The sequence below is a fragment of the Macaca nemestrina genome, chromosome X (assembly GCF_043159975.1).
Source record: "Macaca nemestrina isolate mMacNem1 chromosome X, mMacNem.hap1, whole genome shotgun sequence".
In the NCBI taxonomy this organism is placed as follows: Eukaryota; Metazoa; Chordata; class Mammalia; order Primates; family Cercopithecidae; genus Macaca; species Macaca nemestrina.
In genome coordinates, this window is record NC_092145.1 from 37,648,821 (window position 1) to 37,670,856 (window position 22,036).

Here is a 22,036-nt window from a genome sequence, read left to right on the forward strand (position 1 = left end):
CATGAAATATATAAAAATATTATAAAAACAGAACAGTTTGAAAACTCTAGTATTAATCTTCATAGTAAATATTGGCTTCTTTTCCTCCTGAACAGGTCATTATCCAACTTTTAGAGGTGATGGATCATCTGCATAGAGGGGAATTGGTTGCTGCAATACTTCGTAACCGGTATATTTATGGAAACAGTTTAACTTATATAATGTCTTTCCTATCTATTTTTATACCTAACATAGCAGGCACTCAATAAATATTTGTTGAATACTTGTATAAAATAAGTGTTTACTGTATGAATGAATTAGAGAATGACTAAGTGACAAAGAAATCGAATAAAGAGGATGTTAGTGACAATGTGTCTTGAGATAATGAAAAAATAGAGAATATATTTAGAAAATATAACTGATATAAATTATGAACAGCTGGAATACAGTCATTGGAGATATTTATTTGAATTTTCAGTTTTAAAGGCATATCTTTCAATAAATAGAGGTATCCATAGCTTAAGAATAGATGTGCCAACAACACATTTTTAAAAATAGGATTGTCCTGTGATTGTATATATTTATGTTATTTAAAAATCCAGTTAAAACCTTTTCAGGGAGTTACTATGAGATATTTAAAGCTGCTTCTGACAAACTAGGATTTTAAATTTATTGTTTAAAGAAAAATAGCCTTGTTTTGCAGCTATGACAGAGTCTCTCTTATTCCCAGTAGCTTAATTGTACAGTTTAGGTGAAACATTTGGAATAGTATGTTAGAGTTTTCTGTATCCTGGCTCTGATGCTTACTAGTGGTGTAGCCTTGGGCAAGTTTCGTAGTCATTCTATGCCTCAACTTCCTCACCTATGAAATGGTGTTAATAATAGTACCTACATTGCAGGGTTGTTGTGAAGATTAAATAAGTGTGAAAGGTGGGGGATGTGTGAAAGTGTGTGTGTATGTGTGGAGAGAGAGAAAAAAATGGAGAGCAGGCATGAGTGAGTGAGCTGGGCAGATAGTAAGCAGTATATATAAGCTAGTATGAGGGAACTTTAAAAAGTTCATGGAAAAATGGAAATAAAAGATAAAAATAAAAAACAAGTGTTTCTTAATATAAGCTCCACCCAAATCAAGATGCTTTTGTAAGTGTTGATACCAGCCATTTAGTCTATCTGTAAAGAACTGAGGGCCCTGGGAATTTAACCATATCAGTGATGTCTCTTTTACATTATTAAGTGAAGAAAAATGGGTGCTCTTTAAAGGGTTTTTAAGACTAGGAAACAAAAAGAAGTCAGAAGGAGCCAAATTAGTACTGTAAGAAGGGTGCTTAATGATTTCCCATCAAAACTCTCACAAAATTGCCCTTGTTTGAGAAATGAGCAGAAGCATTGTCATGGTGAAGAAGAACTTTCTGGTGAAGCTGTCTTAGGCATTTTGCTGGTAATGTTTTGGCTAACTTTCTCAAAACACTCTCATAATAAACAGATGATATAGTCCTTTGGCCCTTCTGAAAATCCTCAGGCAAAACGTCTTGATCATCCCAAAATAACTGTTGCTGTGACTTTTGCTCGTGACCACTCTGCTTTTGTTTTGACTGGGTTACTTCTACCTTTTCCTAGCCATTGCTCTGATTGTGCTTGTCTTCAGAATCATACTGGTAAGGCCATGTTTCATTTCATGTTACAATTCTTTGAAGAAATACTTCAGAATCTTGATCCTACTTGTTTAAAATTTTCCATTGAAAGCTCTTTTCTTCTCTGCAGCTGATCTGGGTGTAATTGTTTTGGTACCTATCAAGTGGAAAGTTTGCTCAACTTGAATTTTTCAGTCAGAGTTGTGTAAGCTGAGCCAACTGAGGTATCTGTGGTGTTGGGTATCATGTCTGCTGTTATTCATTGGTCCTCTTTAATTAGAGCATGAGCAAGATTAATTTTTTCCTTGCAAATTGATTTGGATCATCTGCTGCTGCGGGCTTCATCTTTAACATCATCTCATTCCTTTCTAAAATGAGTTATCCATTTGTAAACTGCTGATTTCTTTGGGGGCATTGTCCCCATAAACTTTTCATAAAGCATCAACGATTTCACCATTCTTCCACCCAAACTTTGTGAAAAATTTGATGTTTGTTCTTGTTTCAATTTTAGCAGAATTCATGTTTCTTTGATAGGGTCTCTTTTCAAACTGATGTCTTACACTTCTTAGTGCTTCAGACCAGGTCCTGTTCAGGCATGTTATAACACATTACTATGAGTTTATTTTCGTGCAAAAAAATTGAAATCCGTGCACAGTTTTTTTCAAAATACACACTTTGCATGAACTTTTTGAAGATCCCTCATGTTATTCAAATGTAAAAGTGAGATTTTAATTATTTTGAAAATGTAGTATTAGTGTTTTTCAATTCTGACGTATTTTAAAATACAGGCATGTTGTAAGATGTAAAGAAAATGTAGGAAAGGTTGAGGTAAGAAGGGAACATATATAAAGTCACTGTTATTTGACAGATACCATAGAGGGAATTTTTCATAATAATCCCATTAGGGAAATATAATATGAGGGTGCCTGTTTGTTGGAATGTATAAGTAGTTCCCCTTTATCCATGCAGGATACATTTCAAGGCTCCCAGGATGCCTGAAACTGAGGATAGTACCAAATCCAACTGCCATCAATCAGCATATTTCTGCTCATGTCTTCTACTCACAAATATAAACATTTTCCATCTTAACTAAGCACTTATCATGCACTGCGGTCATAACTTGCAGTTTTAGTGTGACAGCAGAACTAGCACGAGCTTCTTCTTCCTTCTCCACAGTTTCACCAACAGAAGATTTCTTTGCTACTGTTGATCTTAGCAACCTCAGCATATGATTTTTTAAAATTAATTTTAAGTTCTGGGACGCATGTGCAGGATGTGCATGTTTCTTACGTAGGTAAACATGTGTCCTGGTGGAGGGAGAGCATACTTTTATAAGTCAAGAACTTTGACACTTTCACTTAAAGGAAGCCCTTTATAACTTCTCTTTGACATATCCAAGTCACCAGTATCACTATTCTTGCACTGTGGGCCATTATTAAGTCAAATAAGGGTTTCGTGAACACAAGCACTGAAATACCTCAGCAGTTGATCTGATAACTGAACTGGCTACTAAGTGACTCATGGGTGGGTAGCATTTATAGCATGGATGCTGGTCAAAGAGATAATTCATGTTGTGGGTGGGGTGGAGTGAAGTAGGATAGTGCAAGATTTCATCACCTTACTCAGAATTATACATAATTGAAAACTTATAAATTCTTTATTCCTGGAGTTTTCTACTTGATATTTTCTTTAGAATGTGGTTGACCGTGGGTAACTGAAACCAGGGGAAAGTGAAACCATGCATAAGCAGGGACTACTGTACTATCACGTGGGCTAGGGTGGAATATTCACCTTAGGAGCTATAAAATAGACTTGCTCACAGATATAGAAAATAGGGAAATCATAGCAGGGATAATATGTGGCCATGTTGGGTGAAAACAGGAGTAGATCAGAGGATGTTGAATTTATAGCTGCATGTATCAGCAGCTCCTTCTTTATTGTTGCTATGTAATATTTCATTGTTTAAATATACAACAATTTATTCTATCTGTTTTCCTGTTGATAGTCATTTAAGGTGTATCCAACATTTGGCTGTAATGCATAAAACTGTTATTAGGATTCTTGTGTAAAACTTATTTTGGCCACATGCACTCATTTTGTTTAGATTTACAGTATACTGAAGTGGAATTGCTGGGACATAGAGTAAGCTACTGTTGTTTAACGTTTGTAGAAACTGCCAAATGTTTTTTGAAAATAGTTGTATCATTTTATACTCCCACCAATAATAAGTGAGAATCTTTACTAACACTTGATATTGTTAGCTTCTTTAATTTTAGCCATTCTGTGGGTGCGTAGTACTTCCTCATTATGGTTTTCACTCTTCATTTTCCTCATGTTTAATGATATGAATAGGTTTCATATGTTTATTAGCTATTTGGATATATTTTAGAAGCATATGTTCAAGTGTTTTGGCCATTTAAAATGGGTTGTTATTTTATTTTGATTATTAGGAGTTTTTAATTCACTCTGGATATATAGGTGTTTGTACTGTGAATATTTCCTTCCAGTCCATGACTTACCCTCACATTCTGGTATTTGTGTCTTTTGATGAGCAGTAGTTCTTTTTTAAATGAAGTTCAGTTTATCATTTTTCTTCCGTTATGCTTGGTGCTTTTTGTATCTTGCCCAAGAAATCTTTGCCCTTCCAAATTTGAGGCTTTCTTCCAAAAGTTTTACAGTTTTAGTTTTACAGTTTTTTTTTCTTTACAGTTTTACACATTATAAATGCATTATTGGCCACAAACCAGAGAAGTGAATGTACATACTAGATTCCACATAGGATCTAAGTAATTAATAAGACCGCTTTACAGAAGAAAAGTTCTTTGTACTTTTAATTCTAAGCTAATACCTTTGTAAATGGCAAGGTAACTGAATGATGACTTGAGCTAAATCTGGCATTACAGAGAGACCTAGTCTTATGGCCCCTAGTTTATAACACAATGACTTTTGATTTTCTTCTCTTGTAACCTTTCTTATAAATAAAGCCCCTTTGAAAGAAATATAATTCTGATTCTAAGTAAAGTGATCCAGAACATAGAAAATAATGGGAAGCTGCATAATTCAAATGTCAAAACTTGAGAAAAACGTTGCTTGCATCCATATACAAATTATGGGTCAATTTCAAATTCTAAATACAATAAAACCAAAAACATTCAGAAATATCTGAAAGGGCTCACATCTGGAATCACAACACTTTGGGAGGTTGAGGAGGGTGGATTATCTGAGGTAAAGAGTCCAAGACCAGCCTGGTCAGTGGTGAAACCCTGTCTGTACTAAAAATACAAAGAAAATTGGCCGGGTGTGGTGGTGCACACCTCTAATTCCAGCTATTTGGGAGGCTGAGGCACGAGAATCGCCTGAACCTGGGAGGCGGAGGTTGCAGTGAACTGAGATCGTGCCACTGCCTTCCAGCCTGGGCGACAGAGCAAGACTCTGAAAATAAAAAAGAATATATAAAGGGAATAAACTCTTTTTGACTAAGAAAGTTTTATCCCAGCATGAGAATGGTTTAAGATCATGAAAGTTATTCATAGTGGGATTGTAAACTAGTTCAACCATTATGGAAAACAGTATGGCGATTCCTCAAGGATCTAGAACTAGATGTACCATATGACCCAGCCATCCCATTACTGGGTATATACCCAAAGGATTATAAATCATGCTGCTATAAAGACACATGCACACGTATGTTTATTGCAGCACTATTCACAATAGCAAAGACTTGGAATCAACCCAGATGTCCATCAGTGACAGACTGGATTAAGAAAATGTGGCACATATACACCATGGAATACTATGCAGCCATAAAAAAGGATGAGTTTGTGTCCTTTGTAGGGACATGGATGCAGCTGGAAACCATCATTCTTAGCAAACTATCACAAGAACAGAAAACCAAACACCGCATGTTCTCACTCATAGGTGGGAACTGAACAATGAGATCACTTGGACTCGGGAAGGGGGACATCACACACCGGGGCCTATCATGGGGAGGGGGGAGGGGGAGGGATTGCATTGGGAGTTATACCTGATGTAAATGACGAGTTGATGGGTGCTGACGAGTTGATGGGTGCAGCACAGCAACATGGCACAAGTATACATATGTAACAAACCTGCACGTTATGCACATGTACCCTAGAACTTAAAGTATAATTTAAAAAAAAAAAAAAGAATGCATAGATATAATGAGAACCAAAAGTGAAAATCCAAAGGTGTTTAAATGCTCATTTTAAGAATAGAAAAGAGCCCTTAAAAGATAAGTGACGGAAACTTGCTCTTATAATAAGAAAAAAATATCTCTCTGAGACAACAATTCAGCATCACACTTAATGGTCATATGTAAGAGTTGTTCCTTAAGCAGCAATAAAATGAGGATGCCCACAATCAACATAGTATTTAATATATATCTATAAATTCTGTCCAATGTCAGTAAAGAGGCATAACTAATGGAAGGAAGAAGACAAAATTACCAATTCTTAGAAGATAAATAGTGCTTGGAAAACTGGCTATCCACTTGCAAAAGAATGAAACTGGATCCTTATATTACATTGTACACAAAAATAAACACAAAATGGATTAAATACCAAAGTGTAAGACCTGAAATCATAAAGCTTCTAAAAGTAAACACAAGGGATCAGAGCTATCAGGAAGAGCGTCACAAAAAAGAGAAGAAAACACAAGGGAAACACTCCTTGATATTGGCCTTTGCAAAGATTTTTTTGGATATCACCCCAAAAGCTTAGGCAACAGAAACAAGAATAAACAAGTTGGGACAACATAAAAATCTTCTTCATGGGAAAAAAAACAATAAACAAAATGAAAAGGCAGCCTACATATTGGGAGAAAATATTTGCAAACCATGTATGTGATGAGGGTTAATAACTTAACATAACTTACATAACTCAGTAGAAAAGAAACCCACCAAATAACACAACTTAAAAATGAGCAAAGGACCTGAATAGATATATTTTTTAAAATAATACATAGAAATGGCCAACAGGCATATAAAAAGGTGCTCAACATTACATCATCAGGGAAATGTAAATGAAAACCACAGTGAAATATCACCTTGCACCTATTAGGATGGCCATTATCAGAAATACAAACAATAGCAAGTGTTGGAGAGGATGTAGAGAAGAGAACCCTTGCACACTGTTGGTGGGAATATAAAATGATGCAGCCATTAGGATAAACAGTACAGAAGTTCCTCAGAAACCTAAATACAGAACTACCATATGACCCAGTAATCCCATTTCTGGCTATATATGCAAGAGTGATGGAATTAGCACTTCTTTGAGATATCTGTACTTTCATGTTCATTGCAACATTATACACAATAGCTAAGATATGGAAACAACTTTCAATGGATGACTGGATAAAGAAATTGTGATACACACACACACACACACACACACACACACACACACACAATGGGATATTATTCAGTCTTTTAAAAAGTAGATAATGCCTAGAGAAAATTTTTACAATCTACCCATCTGAGAAAGGGCTAATATCCAGAATCTACAAAGAACTCAGACTAATTTACAAGAAAAAATCAACCAACCCCATCAAAATGTGGGCGACGGATATGAACAGACACTTCTCAAAAGAAGACATTTATGCAGCCAACAGACACGTGAAAAAATGCTCATTATCACTGGCCATCAGAGAAATGCAAATCAAAACCACAATGAGATACCATCTCACACCAGTTAGAATGGTGATCATTAAAAAGTCAGGAAACAACAGGTGCTGGAGAGGATGTGGAGAAATAGAAACACTTTTACACTGTTTGTGGGACTGTAAGCTAGTTCAACCATTGTAGAAGACAGTGTGGCGATTCCTCAAGGATCTAGAACTAGAATACCATTTGACCTAGCCATCCCATTACTGGGCATATACCCAAAGGATTATAAATCATGCTGCTATAAAGACATATGCACACACATGTTTATTGTGACACTATTCACACTAGCAAAGACTTGGAACCAACCCAGATGTCCATCAATGATAGACTGGATTAAGAAAATGTGGCACATATACACCATGGAATACTATGCAGCCATAAAAAAGGGTGAGTTCATGTCCTTTGTAAGGACATGGATGCAGCTGGAAACCATCATTCTGAGCAAACTATCGCAAGGACAGAAAACCAGACACCGCATGTTCTCACTCATAGGTGGGAATTGAACAATGAGAACACTTGGACACAGGGTGGGGAACATCACATATTGGGGCCTGTCATGGGATGGGGGGAAGGGGGAGGGATAGCATTAGGAGATATACCTAATGTAAATGACGAGTTGATGGGTGCAGCATACCAGCGTGGCACATATATGCATATGTAACAAACCGGCGTGTTGTGCACATGTACCCTAGAACTTAAAGTATAATAATAATAAAAAAAGGAGATAATGCCATTTACAACAACATGGATGAATGTGGAGGATATTATGCTAAATGAAATAAGGCAGACTTCGAACAAAAAATACTGTATTTGTAAATGTCAAATAGATAGAAACACGGGCAGGAGTGGGAAGAAATGGGAAGAAGAAGGTCAAAGCATGCAAATGTGCAGTTAGGTAGGGTGAATAAGTCTAGATGTAATCTATGGCATGAGGACAATAGTTAATAATAATATGTTGTATTCTGAAAATTCGCTAAGGAAGTAGATTTTAGGTGTACTCACCACACAAAAAGGCAACTGTGGAAGGTGATGGATATATTAATTTGTTTAACTATAGTAATCATTTCACTCTGTCTATGTATACCAAAACATCATATTGTATACTTTAAATATATGCAATAAAAATAGAAATAAATAAAAAAGTTTAGGCTTCTATATCTATGCAAAGTAAGTCTTAAAAACAACCCCTTAGTGCTGGAACTAATGAGTTATAAAAAATAGTTGGATATAAATAAAAGTTTTTTAAAAACAGTACCTTTTATTTGTATCAGAAATCACCATTTAGAAGATATAATGGAAAACAATTTATAATAGCCACAAAATATAAATATTTAGTAATAACCCCAACAAAAATGTCTAGGATTTATATTATGAATATTTAAAAATTCTACTCAGAGACAGGAAAGAAGACATTTTAAGAATGCAGAATTAAACATACCATGGTTCTTGATAAAAGACTAAATGCTAAGAAGAGATACATTCTTTCCAAATTATCATGTACATTCTACATAAATTTAGTAGGATATTTAAAAATTTGGCGAAGCAAATCTTCAATAAGATAATGAATATCTGAAAGAAATGTATCTCCATGATTAGTACAATGTCTGCTATGTAGTTGCTCATTAATTTACTAAATAAATGAAGGACTAGTAAAAAATCTGTATTTGTTCTGTTTCTGACTCAACAAATATTTATTGTGTAATTGATAAGAACTAAACATTTTCACATGCAAAAGTATGATGAAAAGTGATGAGTTCTTCTACTCACTGACCTCCTTCTGGGGGTGTGGTGTGGTCAGATGATAAATATATGTCATGGAGAAAATTATTATGAAAAATTAATAAGACAGGTGGCAAGATAAAGAGTTAAGAGTGAGCAGAGGTCAATGTAGAAGGGCATTAACCTCTTATCAGTCTTGCATGTGTTTAGTCTTGTAACCTACCATCCATCATATATTTTACCTTATATGAAGTTTTATTCTAGTGCTTTATGAGGTATAGGGAGAAGTCAGCCACATGTGGCTTGCTTTGATGCAAACAGTATACTTATCTGAACATCCTCATGCATACATTATGGTAATGTCTAGGAGGACACGTTGTGGTGAGAATCACCAGTTTGTTGTGGCAGTATTTTCTGATTGCATTCCTGGATCTAATAAGCATTTCCGTAATGCTCTGACAGAGTTTCAGTCTTCTAAAAGTAGTCTTTTGTAGATGAAACACAGTATAAAATATTGCCTGGTATTTCCAACACAGGAGAAAGAATACCAAACACTGCACAATCATATTTTTATCATTTTAACAAATATTATTCACCATTTACTGGGTAGGGTGCTAGGGATATAGCAGTGAATGATAATACATGGTTTTCTGTGTAGTGGGGAATACACACAAATAATTGTGTTTCTTAAGTGCTGTTGAAAGGACGTATGGGGTGCTACTGAATGTGTATAACACATATATACACCTGGTCTTGTGGAGGGGGGGTGGTCAGGGCAGGCTTTATGAGTGAAGTCATGTTTCCTTTACTTCTCTCCATCTCCACTCCACTACCACCATCTTAGTTCAAGCTACTCTCGTCTTTTGCCTGACATCCTGCAATAACCAATGGGTTAGTTCATTTTTCTCTGGGTTCTAATTAGAGTTCTCGTTTCAGAATTCAAATCTAGCCATGTTGCCTTTTCACTTTCAAATTATTCTATAGCTGTATCTTAATTTTAGGATAACATCCAGTGTTAACCTCACATTGCACTACTATGCATGAAGACATGAAAAAGCATGATGTATTCACAGAGCTATAATCAAAATCAGATGATTATTAATTGTAATGATAAGGAGCAAAGTAAGAAAAGGCTGGAGATGAGTTAGGAGAGGGAGGTATGGACCAAGTTAAGAAGCATTTTATGTTTATGTTTATGCTGAGGAGTATACATACTTCACAGACTGCAGAGATCTACTGAAACTTAACAAACGGAAGAGTGATGTGATCTGCCTTATACTGCTAGAAAGATCACTTTGGTGGCTGTGTGGATTATTTGGGGAAGGAGGATGGGAAAATTAGGAGACCAGTGGTAGTAGTCAAAGAAAGAAATGAAGAGTCTGAACAAAGGTGATAGCAGTGGGAATGAATGAAAGGGAATGCATTCGTGAAATACTTAGGGATAAATTTTACAATGTTTGGCAACCAACTGGATTCTTCACACTCTAGTCAGAATGATCCTTTAAAATTGTTAATCCGATAATGTCACCTAGACTGTCCTTTCCTGTTTATGACTATTAAAATCCTACTTGTTCCGCAAGACCCATATTGAATTCCATACCCTGCATAAAGTCTCATCTGATCAATCCAATCACATGATCAGGAGAGCTTCTTGCCTCTGAACTGCTTTACCACTGCAATGAATTTTATCATGTTTGGTTCTGCATTGAAGTAATTTGAGCCTTTATTTGGTTATGCCTAAGGGAGCCCTTTCAGAGAGTGACTGGCTGCATCTAATGTATTTTTATATCCTGTATTGTGCATAATGCAGGATTTTGCACCAATAAGCTTTCAGTAAATACCTGTAGAAGTTATAGCATTTTTCAACAATTACTGGCTGGTGATTTTATTCAGTAAAATGGTTAGTTTTCTTTTGTTTCTCACAGTTAACTCTTACTTATAGTTAAGTAATTTAATATTAAGTGACAATCTTTAAAACTGTAAAATAGGCTAATTGAATTTAGTATAGATTCTAGGAATAAGCCCAGACTTTTGTACTGACATAATGTATAATCATGTCTTCATGGTGTAGAATGTCAAGGGAATACAGGACTGGGAATCAGGTCATTCCATGTTTAAAAATATTTAGCCTTTACTATTTGTCAAACGGCATCCTCATCTGTAAAATGTAAGAATTGGAAGATGGAAGTCTTCCTTTTGTTTTAAAAGTCTAAAATTATATTTTTAAGCCTAAGCACATAGTACATTACCATAATGTATGTAAATAAACACATATGTGATTAACTTCATATAAAACAAATTTAACAAGGTGATCAGCCATTGGAGATGTCCTTTTATTAATTTATCATAATTTGGTTTTCTCACTTTCTTTTTTTTTTTTTTTTGAGACGGAGTCTCGCGCTGTGTCACCCAGGCTGGAGTGCAGTGGCGCGATCTTGGCTCACTGCAAGCTCCGCCTCCCAGGTTCACGCCATTCTCCTGCCTCAGCCTCCGAGTAGCTGGGACTACAGGCGCCCGCCACCACGCCTGGCTAGTTTTTTGTATTTTTAGTAGAGACGGGGTTTCACCATGTTAGCCAGGATGGTCTTGATCTCCTGACCTCGTGATCCACCCGCCTCGGCCTCCCAAAGTGTCACTTTCAATGAAGATATTTGTTCTGTGTTTTTTGAAGATTAAAAACTTACGAGGGTTTCATCATCTGTGAAATAAGCGTGGCAATAATTGTAAGCCAAATCTTTGGCTAGAAGATCTAGCCAATAAAAATAATAAGAGGGTAACACATGAAATTCTGAGACCAGTTACTTTTTATACATTGGAATTATTTTGGTTTAGAAATTCTGTAGGTTTTGGTTATCCATTATTATTGTCATAAGATCTTATGGTAGACGCACATGAAATTTATCACCATATTTGTTCCTATAACTGAAGAGTTGGGTGCTTTCATACAAAGGATATGAACTTGTTAGTAACGTTGCATGTTTTCTATATTTGGAGGAATTTTCCAGGTCATAGAAAGTGTATCTGTTCTTGGGGAGAATAATTGCTACTCCAGTTTCTCTTCTTGAGTGTTGCTGTTCATATTTACATTCTTGCTGTGCAATCTCATCTACCGCAATTATTTCAGTCCTTGCCTACATACTGAAGACCTTTCATTTATAGCTCGAGTCTAAATTTTTTCTGAGTCCCAGACTAAAAGTTGTTTGTTTTCTCCCTCCACCATTTTTTGTTTGTTTGGACTCTACAAGTAATACATATTTATTATAGGTAAATAATTATAATAAATATGTATTTATATATATTTATAACTTTATAAATATATAAAGTTATTTATTTATATATTAAATAAATATATATTTATTATAATTATCTATAATAAATATGTATTATAGTACATTATATTATATATTATATTATTATAATACATATTTATTATAGAACACTTAGAAAAATGGAAAATTATATATATGCAGGGTAAATAATCACATAAGATAACCTCTATTAACACCTTGATGTATTCTCACTCTAGTCTTCTGGTACATTTTTAAATGTAACTAAGGTTTTACTTATTGAATATGATCTGGTTATAGTAGTGTGGTTAAGGGTGAGGCTCTGAAGTCTGCCAAATATAGATTTCATTCGAACTCTGCTACTTACTAGCTGTGTGAAATTTGGAAAGTGCCTTAACTCCTATGAGTCTATTTCCTCATCTATAAAATAAAGTAATGTCACTGTATAGGATTGTTCTGTGGATTAAATAAAATGTTTGTAAGATAGTTAAGTTCCTGGCATATGGTAAATACTCAGTAAATGGAAGTGCTTACTGTTTTGGTATACTATATATCATGTCTGTACCTCCCTGTTTTTCTTACTAGATTTTGAATATTTTGATGTCAGTAAAGACTTGTAGTTATAATAGCTGGATAGTATAAGCCATTCTGTGGTACAAACCATGTCTTGATATTAGATATTTAGGCTGATTCCATGTTGGGGGTATTAGTTGTAGTAGTGCCTTCCATATCTGTTATAATTTATCTATTTTCCTTCTATGTATTGTTTTTTGCTCTATACTGTGTCAAATCCTCTCTTTACTCCCTTTAATGTACATTTTGTTTATCACATTGGTTTAGTTTCCTTTAGTTTCCTCGACCAACATAATTTATATCTTTCCTCATCTTGTCTTACTTGGCTTTCTCTTCTTGGCTCATTGAAGTCATGTTTCTGTATTCAATAAGAAATAGTGTTTTTCAATATATTTCCATTACTGCTTTCCATGCTAGTTGTTTTTGTTTTTGTCTGTTCATTCTTAAAGGAAGAAGGATTCCCTGAAAGGCCTTTGTACTGTTGTTTAAAATGTTTTTTGTTCATGGTCTTTATGTGGCTGACTCTTGTTGTCTAGATCTTTACTTAAATATCCTCTCCTCTGAGAGGTTTCCTTTGACCATCCAATCTAAAGTGGCCACCTGTGTACTGTCTACTGTCACACCATCCCAGTTTAATTCTCTGCATAAGACTCATCCCTCCAACTATTAGATATTTTCCTTCTTTATTTATTTTCTATCCCCTGTCACTGGAATAGAAGCTCCAAGAGGCCAGGCATCTTGTTCGACTTGTTTACTGTTTTAATCTCAGCACCTGCAACCATTTCTTACACACGTGAGTTGCTCAATAAATATTTGCTGAATGAATGAAGGAATTAACCATTTCCCCTCTGTCTATGCTCTTGTGTATTAATCCCACCCTTTTCTCTTTTATCCATGAGTCAATATTAATAGAAATAAACGATTGAATAAATAAGTAGGGTAGAAGAGATAAGTCTTCCTTACAGAAGAATTCCATATTTATTTGTGAATGTTTGTTTGTATATATATCTTCTTTATATGCTAGAACTTTGTTCTCCTTCCACTGGGTGTTAATTTAATGATTCGCTTACAAAGACAAGAATGTGGAATGGAAAAATATTATAACTTTATAGTGAAGAAATCTGACAAATACTACCAGCAGTAGACAGAATAGGCCCCCCAGGATGTCCACATTTTAATCCCCAGAACCTGTGACTATGACACTGTTCATGGCAAAATGGACTTGCAGATATGATTAAGTTAAGGTCTTTGAGATGAGGAGATTATCCTGGATCATTCAGGCAGGCCCATTGCAATCACAAGGATCCTTATAAAAGGGACACAGGTGCAAGTCAGAAAAGGGAGATGTGATGATGGATCCAGAGGTTGGAGTGATGCTCTTTGAAGATATAGGAAGGTGCCACAAGCCAAGAATGAAGGTAGCCTCTAGAATCTGAAAAACAAAAACAGTAAGAAAACCATCTCTCCCCTGAAGCTTTGCTAATACTTAAGTTTTGACTTCTAACCTCCAGAGCTGTAAGGTAATCAATTGGGGTTGTTTAAAGCCACTGTTTGTGATCATTTGTCACAGTGGAAATAAGTTAATATGCCCCATTTTCAGAGTCTGGCACAATGGCTTCCTAATATATACCAGGAGCTGTAATTTCTGACTTGATATAAGCACAAAGAGGAATTGGTGGTGGTGGTGGTCAGAAAGGGCCACACAGTAAAAGGTACTAGAACTCTGGCTGCTTTAAAAAGCAACAACATTGCCAGGTCTCAGTTTCAGTGCTGGCACTGGTTTTCCTGACTCTGTCTTCAAGATATATACTTTTTATTATACATTATGTTCTAGGGTACATGTGCACAATGTGCAGGTTTGTTACATATGTATACATGTGCCATGTTGGTGTGCTGCACCCATTAACTCAACAGTAAGTTGGGCAAGGCAGGATCAGAAGTAACTAGCTATTTGTTATTTAAAATTGAATATTCAAGTATTTTATATCTTTCTTATCCAATTGTATAATTTATGCTAATTGAGAAGTATTTGGAAAAATTATAGGAAAGTGTAATCCCACTGCACTGAAAGTGCTGTTAATATTTTAGATCTCATAAATACAAATGTTTATTCAACACAAAGATTCCCCAGTATTGTAAGCATGGCATATCTAATGTCCAATCCCATGTAATCTTAGCCCTGAGTACCTGCCTTCTCATCTATAGTCTTGGTCTTGTTTGATGACACCACCATTCACTCAGGTGCCTGACTCAGAAACTGGGGCATCATCCTGGTCTCTTTCTCATCCTTCACATTCAGTTAGTCACTAAGTCCACTTCTCCTTCCCAATTATTTCTCCAATTCACTCCCCCTGCTGCTTTATCCTTATTATCACTTCCTTAGTTTTGGCCCACATAATTTGTCAGGTAGATCATTAAAATATCCTTCTAATCTGTTTTTTTTTTCTTCTAGTCTTAGCCCTCCCCTTCTCCCCTGACAGTTTATCTCTCTCTTTGCAGCCATAATGATCTTTCTGAAATGTAAATATGGTCATATTGTTTTCTTGTTTAGATTTCTTCAGTGGCTCCCAGTGTGGCAAGGTCTCTTATGTGGCTCCTCTCTACCTCACCAGGCTTTTCTCCTGTGCAAAGCATGCACTGCAGCCTTCCCCAACATTGGAAGGTGACACGTTCCCTCATATTGCCACCCTTCTTTCTGGAATGCTTTCTCTCATATGTTGGGCCTAACCCACTCCTGTTTATCCTTTAGGACCTCTCTGTGAAACTTTCACTGAAATGTATCCCATGCCACTTCCAAGCAGAATTAGGTGTCCTTTTCTTATTTATTTATTTATTTTGAGACAGCATCTCACTTTGTCACCCAGGTTGGAGTATAGCGGTGCAATCATGGCTCACTGCAGCCTTGACTTCCCAGGCTCAGGTGATTATCCCACCTCAGCCTCCTGAGTAGCTCGGACAACAGGCGTGTGCCACCATGCCTGGCTAATTTTTGTATTTTTTTTTTTTTTTTTTTGGAAATGGGGTTTTGCCATGTTGCCCAGGCTGGTCTTCAACTCCTGGGCTCAAGTGATTCACCCACCTCAGCCTCCCAAAGTACTGGGATTACAGGCGTGAGCCACCACATGTGGCCAAGTATCCCTTTCTAATGGCTCCCATAGCATTGACTCTTACATTTTGGTGTTGGCAGGGGGGATTGAAGTCCCAGTACTCATAGTAGTTGTATTGGCAAGAGTCATTATAATAGCTAACACTTAAATAGCGTTACTTTGTACTAGGTACAAAACCTTTATGCATATTAATTTATGTTATTCTCATAATAACCGTATGAAGTAGACACTTCATATTATTCCCATTTCACAAACAAGGACTTTGGGGCAGAGAGAGATTAAGTAAATTGTCTAAGGTTGCACAGTAAATAAACATGGATCCAGTTCAAATGCAGGAAGTCTAGCTCCAGAGTCTTTGCATTTAGCCATATGCCAGTCTTTTTCCTTCCCTGGAATGCAAACTCCCTGAGGACAAGGGTTTTGCCTGTCCTGTATCACCTCTCCTGTGTCTCATTACCTACAACTAATTCATGGTAGTAATAAACACTTCTCATGATGATCTTTTTAGAGAGGCCAGGAAGTGAATGTAGCGGAATGTGTCCTCCTGTCTCTTCCAGGCAGAATTAGGTATCCCTTTCTTACAGCTCCCATAGTATTAGATCTTATTTCTGTGGTGTCTGTAGTAGATATTAAAGTTCCAATACTAGTAGTACATTGGTTGTATTGGCAAGAGTCATTGTAATAGACACCCATGGCGTTTACCCTAAGGCCAAGCTAGTTCTGCTTATTTTGGGTGTGCATACATTTACACTGATAGGTTAAGTACTATTAATGAGTTGGAAGCCTGGAAGTTGACAAAAGAAATTTTTTCTTTTAACAAATTTTCACTTCCCTCCCTTTTCAGTCTTTTATTTTTTCCCCTTTTCATCTTCCCAGCAAATGTAGTTACAAGGTGATCGTTAGAAAGATTATGTAAAATTTTCAAAGGCTCCTGAACAACAGTTGTGGAATGTTCTATTTTGGGTTACATGTGACCAGGAATATGGACCCATGAAATAATTCAGAGCCTCAATGTGGATGCTTTTAAAAATATATAGCCAGAGGACAAAGTTTTCCTTTGTCTTTCTGGTTATCAGTGCCGTGTGATATTTTGACCCCTTCCCTCCATTCGGCACTTGGTTTTCTTTGTACCATTGCTTTGTTTCAGATTAAAATGAAAAGAAAAAGATTAATACCTTTTTTCCCCTGGAAGATCTACCTTTTCATTGGGTTATAGTTTCTGTGCCTGTCTTTGGCACTTATTAATAGCTATGGCAATTTAAAGGCTTTGTGATCCACAGATAGGCCTACTATGATTCTCTTCTGAGAGTCCTTAATCCACCATTGAGAGAAGGGCAATGTGTCCTCCTCCCTTCCTGAGGCCCTCTGTATCCATGGTGTGTTATGAAATGCATGATCCTGAAGGTAAAGATGTTGTCCTATATCAGCACAGCATGGCATAGCTGACATAGATATGAGCTATAGGTAGCTACAATACAATCCTCTGGTGATCTTTGCAGTCTGTTTTAGGGGAAACAAATAACAGAAGCAGCAGAGTGAATCCAAATTAAATTTAATGTTGTTTTTGACAGGAAGAGCTGTGCCTAGATGTAGACAGTGTCATTTCTTTTTCCCTGGCACATTATTGAAAATACTAATATATAATTTTGCCCAAATTTGGCTGAGATCAGCCAGTTTCCAGGGCTGGCAGGTCTCTCTCTCTCTCTCTCTCTCTCTCTTTTTTTTTTTTTTTTTTGACAGAGTCTCCTTCTGTTGCCCAGGCTGGAGTACAGTGGCTCAAGTGATTCTCCCACCTCAGCCACCTGAATAGTTAGGACTACGGGTGCACACCACCATGCCTGACTAATTTTTTCTAAGTTGTAGAGATGGGATCTCACTGTGTTCACCAGGCTGGCTTAGAACTCCTAGCCCACAAGCGATCCTCCCACCTGGGCCTCCCAAAGTGCTGGGCTTATAGGCATGAGCCACTTCACCTGACTGACTCCTACTTCTGACTTCTCAAACTTGGGAGGCTACTCAAATCAGTGGGAGGTCACCTAGAACACTCTTTTCTCCCTAGATTCCCTGAAGCAGTGCTAAGTCTAATAAGGCCTCTAGGGAGCGATAATTATTTGGTCTCCGGCCCCAAGTGCCTGCCCCTCAATGTTACATTTATCCTCTACCTATGTGATACAAAGGGGAAAGTATATTAATATTATCTTTCGACCCTATACTCCTTCCCATTTCCCTTTAAGGGTAGTTTATTTACCTGATTGACCTTTCTGTTGTAAAGGCAGAATGTGATACTGAGTGTGGAGTTTGAAAACCACTGTTTTCTGGTCTTGACTCTGCCAACTTAACAGTGGTACCAGTTTCTTTCTTATTCCTGTTGTCAGAACAAAAATACTTTCTCCTGTCTTGAAAATTAATGAGATGATATGCTTGAATCACTATGTTCTCCCTGAAAGGTGGACCCTGAATAACTTCAAGCTGATTTTTTTGAAAGGAGCTGAAAGCAGAGTTAAGACTATTTGTTTTTCTAAGAATAGCTGTGGCTCCACAAATAACATACTACACTTTTTTAGATAGGAAAAGATTGTAGAGATAGTGTTAACCCTCTCAAATGTAAAATGACAGGGAATCTAATATTCAAAGGTGAGATCATTTGTCCAAGTTCACATAGCAAGGGAAAGGGCCAAGACATGAGTACCCAGAGGTTTGGTGTTTGTTTGTTTGTTTGTTTTTTGGCACATTTAAGAGTTATTTTTGCCTCAGAAATCTGCATTTCACATATTTAATGCAAAATAAAGCCCTTCTTTGGTAAAATGTATTCTGTTAGACTGTCACTATTGTACAGTCCATGCGATGAACTTAGTATTTATAGTTAAATTAGTATAGCCTTAACCACTCTTTTTATATGTAAAATACTTTCCCTCTTATCTAAATAGTTCCAGTAGTTTCTTTTCTGTGGGTTGGATAGAAAGTAAGTATTGATCTAATAATCATTGGGTGGTAGGGAGATGGATAAAAATGGAATGGAAACTCAACCCAGTCTGTTCTAAACTTTGCAATGTGTGCAATTCTGATGTATTATATGGCCTTAAACATATATCTAATGACACACCTATATCCAGGCACAGCCCTTGCTGTTAACAACGTTGTTAATTCAGTTACGCTTCACTCTCCTGCCTCAGTTGTTTTGTTTTCCCTAAAAAAGACTGCTAAAATCATTACACAGTTTCTTTCCAGCTATTTATAGGCCCATGTCTTAGTTTTCTATTGCTGCTGTAACAAATTACCATAAATCCAGTGCCTTAAAACAACACTGATTTGTTACCTTACAGTTCTGCAGGTCATTGGCCTAAAATTAAAGGACTGTGTTCCTTTCTGGAGCCTGTAGGTGAAAATCCGTTTCCTTGCCTTTCCCAGCATCCAGAGGCCACCTATGTGCCTTTGGTCGTGTCTCTCTTCCTCCATCTTCAAATCCAGCCGTGCCAAGTCAAATCTTTCTCACATCTCCTCACTTGAACCTCTGCTGCTTTCCTCTTCCAATGTTAAGGAGCACAACTGAGTAATCCAGGATAATCTCCCCATCTCACAGTCTTTAACTTAATCACACCTGCATCGTCTCTTACTATGTTAGACAACATATGCACAGGTCTCAGGAATTAAGATGTGGACATCTTTGGGGGCCCATCATCCTGTCTACCACACCCTATGTCTATGTCAACTATACCATACTGTGAGTTTTCTTTCGGAGGGTATTAAGATAATGGCTGTTTTCAACTTAAAAAATTATTTTCAAAAATATTTATCACAAATCTTTGTCCCAATGCCCTCCATGCAAGATAGTTTCCAGCCATTATGAATAATTGTTTAATATTTTATATATACAGTCATCTGTTGTTATCTGTGGGGCATTGGTTCCAGGACCCCCTGAGGCTACAAAAATCCACATATGCTCAAGTCCCTGATAACATTAATACATTCTAATCAAAGGCCATTCAGATTTTTTCAATTATCCCAAAAGTGTTATTGATAGGATAAAGCTCAGCTTCAGAATTAGGCATTGCAATTAATTGTAATGTCTCTTTAATGTTTTTCCATGTAGAACACTTTCTCGGTCTTCTCTTGACTTTTATGACCTTGACACTTTTGAAGATTACAGGCCAATTAATTTGTAGAATGCCCCTCAGTTTGCATTAGTCTTAATTGTTCCTCATGATATTATTGAGGTTTTGCTTCTTCAGCAGGAATTGCACAGACATAATCTTCTCATTGCATCCTATCAGGTGGCACCTGATATTGATTTGTCCCATACAACTTGATAACGTGATTAGGGTGGTATCTGTCAGGCCTCTCCACTGCAAGGTTACTTTTTCTTTTATTTCTAATTCATAGCATTTCTCATGAGGTTGAGAATACTTTGAGACTATACGAATGTATTATTCCTTATCAGACTTTCAATATTTCATTTATTGCATCAATATGGAGTCATACTTTCCTATTTTATTCAGTTACAATCCTTGATTTATTTTGATGCCAAGTGGTCCCATATTTGTATGATCCCCTTCTAGCTGGTTTATGTATCTTTTTGACAAGTCTCAATCATCCTTCCTTATGTTCGGAGTATATCTTGTACTTTCTGAGTGCTTCATTACATTCCATTTCATCTTGTACTTTCTCTGCCTTAGCTCTGGAATCAGACATCATGGTTCCTTTTAGTGGAGAATCATGTCTTGAACCAAAATCTGTTTGCTAGGAGTGCTCATTGCTATTCCAGTATTGCTGTTCCAAGGCCCCTTTGATGGCGAGAGCTAGGAAATATTTGTATACATGTATATACACACATAAATACGTATATACATTTATACATATATGCCTATATATTTATCCATTGAAACCATGAGTTCTGACCAATACCTTCAATTTTAACCCAATACCATAGGGTTCATTCTAGTTTTCTCCCTTTTCATGATTTCACTTCTCAATTGCCAACTTCTCAATTGCTAACATTAAGAAACATCTCTCTTATTATTTGACCAGTTCCTTCACATGTAGCCCATTGACATACCCTTGCCTCCCCAACTCTGACTTCCAGAAATCCTGGCTGTAGCTGCCACCTCCCTGCATGAATACCCTCATTTTGTTTGCACTTCACCTTACCACATCAGTCTACCATTGATGTAGTCTTCCTGCAATGACACCTTCCTCATCTTCTCAAGCCCCACAAAGAGTCTCTATGGTGCCCTCTTCACAGGGCATGCCTACTTTGCTTGGCCCTACTAATGGATTGAACTGTTCAGGAAGGGGAAGGGAAGGAACATTTTCTGTACTTTGATGAGTTGTTGCCACCTTTTTCCTTACAACTATGATTTGTAAGGATTACTACCCTTGTACTGGATATTTACTTTCTTTCTTTTTTTTTTTCTTTTTTTTTTTAATTTTTTTATTTTTTATTTTTATTTTTTTTAATTTATTTATTATTATTATACTTTAAGTTGTAGGGTACATGTGCATAACGTGCAGGTTTGTTACATATGTATACTTGTGCCATGTTGGTGTGCTGCACCCATCAACTCGTCAGCACCCATCAACTCATCATTTACATCAGGTATAACTCCCAATGCAATCCCTCCCCCCTCCCCCCTCCTATTGTAGTTCCTATAAATTCTGCTTTCCTGTAGTCAACATCCACATTTTAAAATTACAATTTATGAGATTTTTGCTTGTCAGTTTGAGTCCTTTTCTTCAGATTAATATTAATTTGTTTACTGGTTTATTATTTATAATTTATGAGATTTTTGCTTGTCAATTTGAGTCCTTTTCTTCAGATTAATATTAATTTGTTTACTGGTTTATTATTATCACTGGCTTGATTTTTAACTAATAAGGTGTTAAAAATGAGGCAACTGGAAATAAGATGATTTTCACATAATTATGGTATAATCACTACTTCTTTCTCATAATACTTCTTTTTGTTATTTTTATGTTTTTTATTTAATTTTTTTCTTTTCACTAACCAAACAAACAGCACTGATAAATATAAACTTTCAGCAAAGCTGGCTTAGAAGAAAG

General features: G+C 36.4%; 1 protein-coding gene across 7 annotated transcripts in view; it reads left to right on the forward strand.

Moving 5' to 3' along the window:
• The window catches only part of LOC105468375 (kelch like family member 13), a 209,602-nt gene that overhangs the window by 87,329 nt on the left and 100,237 nt on the right, over positions 1-22,036 (forward strand). For 5 of the 7 annotated variants that reach the window (XM_011718487.2, XM_071088556.1, XM_024788678.2 and 2 more), the window contains one exon: positions 96-169. The exons of the other annotated variants lie outside the window; for them this stretch is intronic. In XM_011718487.2, the coding sequence (XP_011716789.1) occupies positions 120-169 (50 nt within the window). In that variant the 5' untranslated portion in view covers positions 96-119. The remainder of the gene's footprint in view (positions 1-95; positions 170-22,036) is intronic. 7 annotated transcript variants of the gene reach the window in all.